We start from the raw sequence: 12,119 nt of genomic DNA, 5'->3' as shown, positions 1-12,119 counted from the left end.
AAACATCTGCCCGTTTACTTCCTCCGATACTCTTCTCTTCCTCCCTATTACCTACAGTTGCGCTTCCTTGTCTGTGAACTGTCAAGCTGTGAATTATTTGAAGGGCAAAACTAAATTTTCATCTTTTTAGTACCTAACGTAGTGCCTGGCATCTTGCAGGCATTCAATACAGAGAAGTCACAGCTTACGAGAGACTTATTTCCAACATGAACACCTGAGACAGAAATGGCACATTGGTTGCAACTGCCCTGAGCCCCCATGAGAGCACAGCACACTCTCTTTCAGTAAGCAGGGCACAGTCAGTTTTCTTTCAGCCTTGGAACTGCTTACTCTTTTTTTTTTTTCACGTTGTTGGCTTGTACCCAGCAGAGTGAAAAACACTCGGTGAGTGGCTCACAGTAACTAACACTGCTGTATTTAAAACGGATGGCCAGAAAAGAAAATAAAATAAAACGGATGGCCGACAAGGCTCCACGTAGAGCACAGGGAACTTTGCTCAGTGTGATGTGGCAGCCTGGACGGGAGGGGAGTCTGGGGGAGAAGGGACACACGTACATATGAATGGCTGAGTCCCTTTGCTGTCCACCTGAAACTGCCACAGCTTGTGAATCAGCTACACGCCAGTACAAAAGAAACACTTCAATTAAAAAAACAAAGATACACACTTAAAAAAAATTTAAAAAACAACCAATTAAAAGGATAACAGGATTCATGCCCATGAATCCAGGGCACATGCTCCAGGGAAGATGCAACTGCCCACACTACTTAAATTGTTATTCTTTCTTTTCTGACTAAGTGTGTAAGTTACATATGTGTAAGTTACACATTTGGTGTAACTGACTCTACCTGTCTTATCAGTGAGTCAAAAGGCAAAAGTTGAGTAGTTACATTAAGAGTAATAGGTTTAAAAAAGCAGTATTTACTGTCTTCAATTTATTGAAAGAATATGGACAAGACATGGCAGAAGACAAAAACCTCAAAAATAAAGATCTTGGCAGGTGGGAAAAGGAGACCTACTGAATAATTGAGCATTTGGAAAAAATACACTGGTGAACTCTAACCACAAGTTAAAATAAAGACTAAAAATAGTCTTTCATTAAAGCACTGAAAAACAGGCAACAACTTCTAAGAGGTCATAATTTCAGCCACAGCTGTCTTTATCTGGGGCCTTAGTCTATGGAACATATGCCCCAATTACAGAAACATGGAGATAACATGGCATAAAAAAGAAAGAAAAAAAAATTTTAAGTAAACAAACAACAAAACTAAATGTACAACCTGTGTAGTCAGACTTCCAGGTTCCAATCTCTGCTAGTTGTGTGAACTTGAGGAGGTTCGTTAACCTCAATCTCCTTATCTATAACAGCGTGATAAAAGTAGCTCCCATCCCCAGATTAAATGAACTAATCCATATAGAACTTAGGATAGTGGCTGACAGAAAACAAGTGTTCAATAAAGAGTAGTTATTATCATTATTATAAACAAGAGTCCCATCAGAAGTGGCGTAAAATATGTGTGAGCAGAGCGTTTGTGGCAAAAGTTACAGGGAGAATGAAGTGTTAGGACTGAAGTTAGCTCATTTAAAATGTGTTTCTTTCTTAAGGTAATTAAGAAGAAATTTAATCCCATAGTATGTGGCCAAATTCGTACTTCACCAGCCCAGCACTCAAACATCTGCACCCTTGGCACAGGGCTGTGACTGCAGTTGATTGAATTCCGTCACCACCTGCCTTAGGAACACGGCCACTTCCTGCATCATTGCCCCTCTAACGCGTTAGTGCTCGTGCGCACACACACACACAAGTCCAAAATAGTCTTTTTAAATCTAACTACCATGATACATGACTGTACCAAGATCACTTGGAATCTGAGACTAGTCTTTATTACCTCTGCCTGTTCCTTCCAGGCATACACATTTTATGGAGTCAATGGAACCATCTAGAAGAGGCTGTCCTGACAGAAACACCACCCACACACTCCAGATTCCTCCTCCAACATCCTTCTGCCACACACACCATTTGGCTCTCCCATCTCTACGTGTGAAAGCAAGCAAGCACATCAGAGGAAAGTGAAGAGACAAAAGAGGAAGTTCATATGAAACTGAAATCTGACCAAACGATCCACTTCGTCCCATTTCTGGAATACAAGGACTAGGGCAAAAAGGTAGATCGGTATTTTCTCTTTCCTTCTATTTCTCTTCCTTAAAAAAAAAAATGTGCTATGAATCCTCACTAGAGATAAATCATCAGGTCATTATAATTACTATTGTGCTTGTTTTAAGAGCAATAGAAGTAGTAGAAATAAACCAAGAGAACAATCTAGTTCAGCAAAGAAGTTTTGGTAGAATGCTTGTGTGCTAAGTCGTGTCTGACTCTTTGTGACCCCGTGGACTGTAGCCCACCAGGCTCCTCTGTCCATAGCACTTCCCAGGCAAGAACACTGGAGAAGCTTGCTAGTGCCTATTCCAGAGGATCTTCCTGACCCAAGGATCGAACCCACATTTCCTGCATGGGCAGGCAGATTCTTTACCATGGTGCCATCTAGGAGTCCTCCACCCTTGGTAAGAGCACTCTAAATACTGATAAAGGCAAGCCAACCAGTGCTCAGACTTACATCTTTCTCTGGTGGGTTTTTTGGTGGTTGTTTTTACTTTTAAGACATTTATGCTTTTTGTGTGTGTATTCAGCTGTCTGTGTCGGCAAGATCAAACTTTCTCTGCAAGATCTCTTGCTAAGACCTAGGAGATTTATAAAAGACACAAAAAATGTCCATGAAGTCTCATCAGCTTTCAGAGAAAAGGGTTAAGACTGAGGAATAACAGATTGTTAGGTTTCACTTACTCTGCTCCTTAATAAGCAAAAACCAAATAAAAGTAAAACCAGAACCAAACCTCACTCTCCCAAAAGAACAATAACATGGCCTGTAAGATTCACAAAGATAGAAAATAGAGAATATTGGAATTTTTCAATACTAAGTTTCCTGAAAAATACCAGCTTTCCTAAACAGACAGCTGAATACACACACAAAAAGCATAATTGTCTTAAAAGTAAAAACAACAACCAAAAAACCCACCAGAATGAAGTCTATCCAGAAAAACTGGTTAGATGGGACTTGGGACTTTGGGAGAATGATATAAATTATGTATAATGTCCTTAGTTGCTGGAAGGCTACTTGAGGAATTTGGAATGAAGTCACGTTTCTGACTGAATAAGATAACTTCACAGGGATAATACTGTTGAAAATACTGTTGAATGTTAAAGAGACATATAGTGTCTACATCTGACTAACCGCCAATGGATTCTGATTCTACAAATGAGACTGGTTTGTGGTAAAAACAAAATCAGGCAATGGCAAAAACAAAACAAAAACCTCAAGGCAAACTGATAAACCTCAAGGCAGTGTATTTCAAAACTGGGCTAGAATTTTCTAGGTAATTCTGGCATTCCTGAAGGCAGACAGAGGGTTAAGGAACACTGAAGAATGGAGAGAACTGGTAAAACAATTGTTCCTCTTCCTACAGGTCTTTGACATCGTAGTCTTTAGCACTGAACAGGACACACTTTCGCAATTTCAGCTATTTGGTGAGACTGACATTTGTCAATAAAGCTCTACTGCCCTATTCCAGAATCCTGTGAAATAGGGCTAATGTCAAATATTCCAAAATAGAACATAGCCTGGAGATTGCAGCATTTTACTGGGACAAAAATCCTTTATTAGACTCTCAGTCCAAATTTCTAATCACCATACCTACAGAAATTATTGATGTCATTTGGTGTAAGAAGAAGCACATTGTGGTAGACAGTAAATCCTACCATTTATTCGAGGTGATTCCCCTCTGGCTCAGCGATAAAGAATCTGCCTGCAATGCAGGAGCTGCAGGAGACATGGGTTTGATCCCTGGGTCAAAAAAATCCCCTTAAGGAGGAAATGACTACCCACTCCAGTATTCATGCCTGGAAAATCCCATGGACAGAGGAGCCTAGCAGGCCACAGTCACAAAGAGTCAGACACAACTGAAGTGACCTGGCATGCACACACGCATTTGCTGTGTAATCTTAGGTCCATCACTCAACCTCTCTGGGACACTATCTCCTCATCAGCAATATGAGGCTAATGCCTTCCGCTCATTTGGTTTATAAAATAAAAAGGTGTTTATAAATAAAAGCTCAAGACAACTTCCAGCACACAGTATAACTCTGCACACGCTGGATTCTTCCCCATTTCCTAATAAAAACAGAAAGTTAAGAAGACTGTTGACTATTCGTATAACATTAATTTCTTCAAACCACATTTGCTTCTGGGTAGCATTAAAAATTATAGAGATTATTTGTATTTACAGACATACAAAGAGTTTATAATACATTTGCATATAGAAAAAAGAGAGGGGTACTTCCTCTGTGTGTTACTATCTGCCAGGAACTGGAGATTTTATAGGAATTAAAAAATTTTTGTCCCTGTGGCGGCAGGCTAATATAGACAATAAGGTATTAGAGTTGTGGAAGGTGAGGTTTAGAGAACCGCAGAGCAGTCTGCCCAAGGGCATACAGCTAGAAAGCTGTAAAGAGAGATCTGAGCTCAGGCAGATGCCAGGTTCCATGTTTAACCAAGTTGCTTCCAAATGTATGTAAATAAAAAGCAAAAAAGTCACCTAAACTACTCTCTCTCTCTCCTTCCAGTTGACCCTTGAACAATAGTGAGGTGAGGGGTAACAACCCTCCAGGTAGTTGAAAATCTGAGTATAACTTACAGTCAGTCTTCTGCAGCTAAGGTTCAAACAACTGTGGGCCGTGTGGCAGTATAGTATCTACTACTGAAAACAACCCACATCAAGTAGACTTGCTCAGTTCAAACCCACGTTGTTCAAGACTCAACTGCTATAGACAATGTATACACACACACATACATATATATGTGTATATATGGGTATATGGGGCTTCCCAGGTGGTGCTAGTGGTAAAGAACCCACCTGCCAATGCAGGAGACATAAGAGATGCGGGATCGATCCCCTAGGTTGGGAAGATCCCCTGGAGGAGGCCGTGGCAACTCCAGTATTCTTGCCTGCAGAATCCCATGGAGAGAGGAGCCTGGTGAGCTACAGTCTAAAGTGTCGCAAAGAGTTGGACATGACTGAAGCAACTTAAGCACACACGCACATATAGGGGTGTGTGTGTGTGTGTGTGTGTGTGTATATGGTATCTATCTGAGCAACGAATAATTCAGCCTTGCTAGATGAAAGAATTCCACTGGAGCAGTTGGAAATATAACTGAATTTATAAGAGGGCCTTGAATATCACAAAATGATGAGTTTGAATGTAATTCTACAGGCAGTAACATAACTGCCATTTATTTATTGCAGTGAGAAGACTTAAGATGAACTCTTTTGTTCATCATTCAACACGTAATACAGATATGGTTAGCTACAGCCACCACCCTGTGCCTTAGATCCGCGGCGCTTGTTCATCTTATAACTGGACGTTTGAGCCTTTCAGCAGCATTTCCCCATCTCCCCAGCCCCCAGGCCTTGGCAACCACCAGTCTACTGCTGCCATGAGTTCAGTTTTGGATTCCACACGTAAATGAGGTCATCCAGTCTTTATCTCTGTCTGACTGATCTCACTTTGCATAATGTCCTCAAAGTCCATCCACGTTGTCCCAAAGGGCAAAATTTCCTTCCTTCTCATGGCTGAACAACATTCCATCATATATATTATAAATATATGCTCATCTTTATCCATCCATGCACAGACACTTAGACTGTTATTATTGTGAATAATCGTATTATTGTTAGTAATGCTGCAACAAACCAGGAAGCGCAGACATCTCTTTAAGATCCTGTTTTGATATATATCCTGTGGATTACTGTATCATCTGGTGGCACTGTTGTTTAATTTTTAGAGGAACACTCACATATTGTTTTCCTCAGTAGCCGCACCAATTTACATTCCCAGCAACAGTGCACAAGGATTCCGTTTCCTCTACATCCTTATCAACACTTGTTACTTGTCTTCTGGGTTTTATTATTATTTTTTACTTTAATTGGAGGCTAATTACTTTACAATATGGTGGTGGTTTTTGCCATACATTGACCTGAATCAGCCACGGGTGTACACATGTTCCCCATCCTGAACCCCTCTCCCACCTCCCTCCCCATCCCATCCCTCAGGGTCATCCCAGTGCACCAACCCTGAGCACCCTGTCTCATGCATTGAACTTGGACTGGCGATCTATTTCACACATGATAATATACATGTTTCAATGCTATTCTCTCAAATAATCCCACCTCACCCTCTCCCATAGAGCCCAAAAGATTGTTCTTTACATCTGTGTCTCTTTTGCTGTCTCACATATAGGGTCATCATTACCATGTTTCTAAATTCCATATATATGCATTAATATACTGTATTGGTGTTTTTCTTTCTGACTTACTTCACTCTGTATAATAGGCTCCAGTTTCATCCACCTCATTAGAACTGACTCAAAAGCATTCTTTTTATAGCCGACTAATACTCCATTGTGTATGTGTACCACAGCTTTCTTATCCATTCATCTGCTGATGGACATCTAAGGTGCTTCCATGTCCTGGCTATTATAAACAGTGCTGCGATGAACATTGGGGTACACGTGTCTCTTTCAATTCTGGTTTCCTTGGTGTGTATGCCCAGCGTGGGATTGCTGGGTCATATGGCAGTTCTGTTTCCAGTTTTTTAAGGAATCTCCACACTGTTCTCCATAGTGGCTGTACTAGTTTGCATTCCCACCAACAGTGTAAGAAGGTTCCCTTTTCTCCACACCCTCTCCAGCATTTATTGTTTGTAGACTTTTTGATAGCAGCCATTCTGACTGGCGTGACATGGTACCTCATTGTGGTGTTGATTTGCATTTCTCTGATGAGTGATGTTGAGCATTTTTTCATGTGTTTGTTAGCCATCTGTATGTCTTCTTTGGAGAAATGTCTGTCATCTGTTTTAGATGGCAGTCATTCTTGCAGGTGTGAGGTGGTATCTCACAGAGGTTTTTATTTGCATTTTCCTTCCTATTAGTGATGCTGAGCACTTTTTCATACATTTGTTGGTCATCTGTATATCTTCTTTGGAAAACTCTGCTCACTTTTTAACCAGATCATTTGTATTTTTTCCACTGAGTTCTATGAGTTCCTTATATATTTTGAATATTAATCCCCACCTGAAATATTGAAAGTGTTGAAAGTGAAAGTCACTCAGTCGTGTCTGACTCTTTGCGACCCCACAGACTATACAGTCCATGGAATTCTCCAGGCCTGAATACTGAGTGGGTAGCTGTTCCCTTCTTCAGGGGATCTTCCCAACCTGGAGGTCAAACCCAGGTCTCCTGCATTGCAGGTGGATTCTTTACCACCTGAGCCACCAGGGAAGCCCAAGAATATTGGAGTGGGTAGCCTATCCCTTCTCTAGGGGATCTTCTCCACCCAGGAATAGAACTGGGGTCTCCTGCACTGCAGAGATTCTTTATCAGCTGAGCTACCAGGGAAGCCCTACAAGATATATGCTATCTGATATTTTCCTCCAATCCACAGGCTGCCTTTTTACTTTGCTGACTGTTTCTTTTGTAGTGAAGAAGCTTTTCAGTGTAAGATATTCCCACTTGTTGATTTTGGCTTTTGTTGAATGTGCTTTGGTATCATATACAAAAACATTACTGCCAAGGCCCATGTCGTGGAGCTTTTTCTGTATGTTTTCTTCTAGGACTTTTATACTTTCAGACCTACAGTTAAGTCTTTAATTCATTTCCAGTTAATTTTTGTGAGTGGTGAGAGATAAGGATCCACTTTCATTTTTCTGGATGTAATGATCCATTTTTCCCAGCACTATTTATTGAAGAGACTACCATTTACCCAGTGAGTACTTCTGACTCTCTTGTCTAATATTAGTTGACCATATTTGCAGGAGTTTACTTTTGGCTTCTTGATTCTGTTCCATTGGTCTATGTGTCTAGTTTTATGCCAGTATCATACTCTTTTGAATACCATGCATAAGATTTTGGTTACTTTATTTTTGTAACCATTTTGAAATCAAAAAGTGTGATACCTTCAACTTTGTTCTTTTCTCTCAAAATTCCTCTAGCTATTTGAGGTCTCTGTGGTTCCATAAAATTTTAGGACTTTTTTTTCCCTATTTCTGTGAAAAATTACATTGGAATTCTATTGCACTGAATCTATAGATTAAAAAAAAATCATTTAGTAGAATTCACCAGAGAAACTGATTTGATCCTGTGCTTTTCTTTGTTGGGATGTTTTTGATTATTAACTGAATCTCTCTTTACATTATTAATGTTTTATTTTTAATGTCTTCATGATTTAGTCTTGGTAGACTGTATATTCCAAGGAATGTGTCCATTTTTCCTAGATTATCCAGTTTCTTAGCCTATAATTATTCATAGTAGGCTCTTATGGGAGAAGGCAATGGCAATCCACTCCAATACTCTTGCCTGACAAATCCCATGGACAGAGGAGCCTGTGGGCTGCAGTCCATGGGGTCACTAGGAGTTGGACACGACTGAGCAACTTCCCTTTCACTTTTCACTTTCATGCGTTAGAGAAGGAAATGGCAACCCACTCCAGTGTTCTTGCCTGGAGAATCCCAGGGACGGGGGAGCCTGGTGGGCTGCTGTCTATGGGGTCGCGCAGAGTTGGACACGACTGAAGCGACTTAGCAGCAGCAGGCTCTTATGATCCATTGTATTTCTGTATCAAGTGTAACGTCTCCTTTTCATTTCTGGTTTTGAGGCTTGTTTTTATTAGTTAGTCAAGCTAAAAGGTTGTCAATTTCATTTATCTGTCTAAAATCCAACTCTCAGTTTTACCTTTTCTCCTCTTCTTCAGGTATCCATTTCATTTATCTGCTCTGATCTTTGTTTATTTCCTTCTGCCAACTTTGGGCTTAGACTGTTATTCTTTTTTCTAGTTTCTTAAGGTGCAAAGGTAGGTTGTTTATTTGAGATTTTTCTTTTTACTTGGTGTAGGCATCTATCAATCTAAATTTCCCTTTTAGAAATGCTTTTGATACATACCATATAATAAATATACTACTACATTACACCATTAGAGCATTCTGAATTTTACTATGTAATTACCTTTTCCAGTGTGTTCTACATTTTCATGTTACTAAGCAGTGTCCATTCAATTCAGCTGCAAGCACTCCTTTCAGCAGTTCTTATAAGGCAGGTCTAGTGGTAAGGGGCTCACTCTGCCTTTTTTCCATATGGAAAAGTCTTTCTCACTCCATCATTTCTGAAGGGTAACTTTGCTGGACAGAGTATTTTGGGTTGGCAGTTTCTTGTTTCCTTCCCTTTCCTTTTTCAGAGGTTTTCGGTATGCTACAAGCTTCACTGACGTAGATATCCAAATTTCTCCCCAGATGTGGTAAATTTTCAGCAATTATTTTTTTGATGTAACTTTCTGCCCGCTGCTTGTTATGTTCTCCTTCTGAAGCTCCAACAAGTCACAAATTGTTTCTTCTGATGGTGTCCCACAGATCATGCAGGCTTTCTTCACTCTTCTTCCTTTGTTCTGGCCAGATAATATAAAGCTCCCTGTCTTCTAACTCACAAGTTCTTTTCCTTGCTTGATCCATTCTGCTGCTGATGCTCTGTATTGCAATCTTCATTTCATTCATTTTTCAGACCGATAATTTTTTCTTTTTAATGATTTCAATGTCTTTGTTAAACTTCTCATTTTGTTCATGTATTGTTTCTTGATTTAATCGAATTGTTTTTTTCTATTTTCCAGTAGTGCATAGCTTCCTTGGAACAGCTATTCTTAAGTCTTTATTGAGTAAAGGGCAGATTTCCATGTGCAGAGTACATCATGAGAAACACTGGGCTGGAAGAAGCACAGGCTGGAATCAAGATTGCTGGGAGAAATATCAATAACCTCAGATATGCAGATGACACCACCCTTATGGCAGAAAGTGAAGAGGAACTAAAAAGCCTCTTGATGAAAGTGAAAGAGGAGAATGAAAAAGTTGGCTTAAAGCTCAACATTCAGAAAACGAAGATCATGGCATCTGGTCCCATCACTTCATGGCAAATAGATGGAGAAACAGTGGAAACAGTGTCAGACTTTGTTTTTGGGGGCTCCAAAATCACTGCAGATGGTGACTGCAGCCATGAAATTAAAAGACGCTTACTCCGTGGAAGAAAAGTTATGACCAACCTAGATAGCATATTCAAAAGCAGAGATATTACTTTGCCGACTAAGGTCCATCTAGTCAAGGCTATGGTTTTTCCAGTGGTCGTGTATGGATGTGAGAGTTGGACTGTGAAGAAGGCTGAGCGCCGAAGAATTGATGCTTTTGAACTGTGGTGTTGGAGAAGACTCTTAGAGTCCCTTGGACTGCAAGGAGATCCAACCAGTCCATTCTGAAGGAGATCAGCCCTGGGATTTCTTTGGAAGGAATGATACTAAAGCTGAAGCTCCAGTACTTTGGCCACCTCTTGCAAAGAGTTGACTCATTGGAAAAGACTCTGATGCTGGGAGGGACTAGGGGCAGGAGAAGAAGGGGACGACAGAGAATGAGATGGCTGGATGGCATCACTGACTCAATGGACGTGAGTCTGGGTGAACTCCAGGAGTTGGTGATGGACAGGGAGGCCTGGCATGCTGCGATTCGTGGGGTTGCAAAAAGTCGGACACGACTGAGTGACTGAACTGAACTGAACTGGAAGATGACTGTGACCCTTTGGTGGTACTGTGCTTCCTTAAATTGTTGCATTAGTGTTTTCACATCTGAAACAGCAGTTACCTTCTCTGGTCTTTACTAGTTGTTCTCTCCAATGCATCTAAACCCGTATGCTTTGCTCCAAAAGTGTACTAGAACTTTTCTGCTAGAAATGTGGACTTCCACAAAGTCTCTATTATCCAAGCATGATTGTCTAAGACCGCTTTACAGAGCTCCCAGACCACAGCCAAAGGGACTACAGTAATAGTGTGGGCCACAACAGGGTCCACAGCCAGGACAGAGGTCTGTATGCTGAGACCTAATGCACGAGAGGGCAAGGCTCCTCCCAGGTTCTTAGGAATATAGTGCTGGACCCCACATCTTCCACAAGGGCGTTTTTGTCCATCGATAGATGCCAAACTGCTGCTCCTGGGGCGGGGGGAGCAGACAGGGATGAATGAGGGGCATCTTATCAAGCCATTATGGTGTGCATGTTGTGTCCAATTCTTTGCGATCCCATAGACTGTAATGCGCCAGGCTCCTCTGTCCATGGAATCCTCCAGGCAAGAATACTGGAGTGGGTAGCCATTCCCTTCTCCAGGAGATCCTCCCGACCCAGGGATCAAACCCAGGTCTTCCACACTGCAGGCAATTCTTTACCATCTGAGCCACCAGGAAAGTCCCTATCCAGCCACAATGCTGTCACTTGTTTTAAATCTAAACAGTCACATAAAACTAGTGACCACCATGCTGTACAGCACAGTTCTAGAGGCTTTATTGCTTTGACATATTGCCTTACTGAAATTCTCTTAACAAAGTAAAATTCAAAGGAAGTTGAAAATCACTGATTTTTTTAGGTATCCAAATAGTAAATAACCACTAAGTAAAAGTGACAGTTCTGGTATAAAATGTCAGAGTGGTACATCAAAAGCTTGTTTTCCTTCATGAAGCAGTTGCCAGATATCACGAAAGGATTCCTCTCAACCTCTTATAAACAGGTTTTAAGACAACTACCGTGACGACATACATACCAGCGTTCCATTTACGTCCTGACTCAGATTCTTCATCTCCCCCACAATGAAAGCAACCAGGTAAGTGCTCATCTTCACACTCTCAAAAAACTCATCCTGAACAAGTCCGTCTTCCAGCACGACTGATGACTTCTACAAGCAAAGCGGAAAACGACAGTTCTGTAACCATGGGAATACGTGACGGTGACATATAAACTGGGCAACTGAAAATTCAAATAGGAAATACGTAGTGAAGGTGCTGGCCTATTTTAATTTCTCAGCACAAGTTTCTAAACAGTACGGATCTCAGCCTCAGTCTGCTCTACCTTCCTTCATCTTGAGGACACATTGAGTACAGTAAAATCCTTAAGAAGCTCTTAGTTTCAAACCATGGCTTTAAATAAATGTAAGTTAG

General features: G+C 40.9%; 1 protein-coding gene across 1 annotated transcript in view; it reads right to left on the bottom strand.

Annotated features, from left to right (window-relative positions):
• The window catches only part of LNPEP (leucyl and cystinyl aminopeptidase), a 100,078-nt gene that overhangs the window by 36,951 nt on the left and 51,008 nt on the right, over nt 1–12,119 (bottom strand). The window contains exon 4 of the mRNA XM_069592644.1: nt 11,726–11,857. Coding sequence (XP_069448745.1) covers nt 11,726–11,857 — 132 coding nt within the window. The remainder of the gene's footprint in view (nt 1–11,725; nt 11,858–12,119) is intronic.

Source organism: Ovis canadensis, chromosome 5, assembly GCF_042477335.2.
Source record: "Ovis canadensis isolate MfBH-ARS-UI-01 breed Bighorn chromosome 5, ARS-UI_OviCan_v2, whole genome shotgun sequence".
Taxonomy (NCBI): domain Eukaryota; kingdom Metazoa; phylum Chordata; class Mammalia; order Artiodactyla; family Bovidae; genus Ovis; species Ovis canadensis.
Note: the sequence above shows the minus strand (reverse complement) of the source record. Positions and strands in the feature narration are given on the sequence as shown.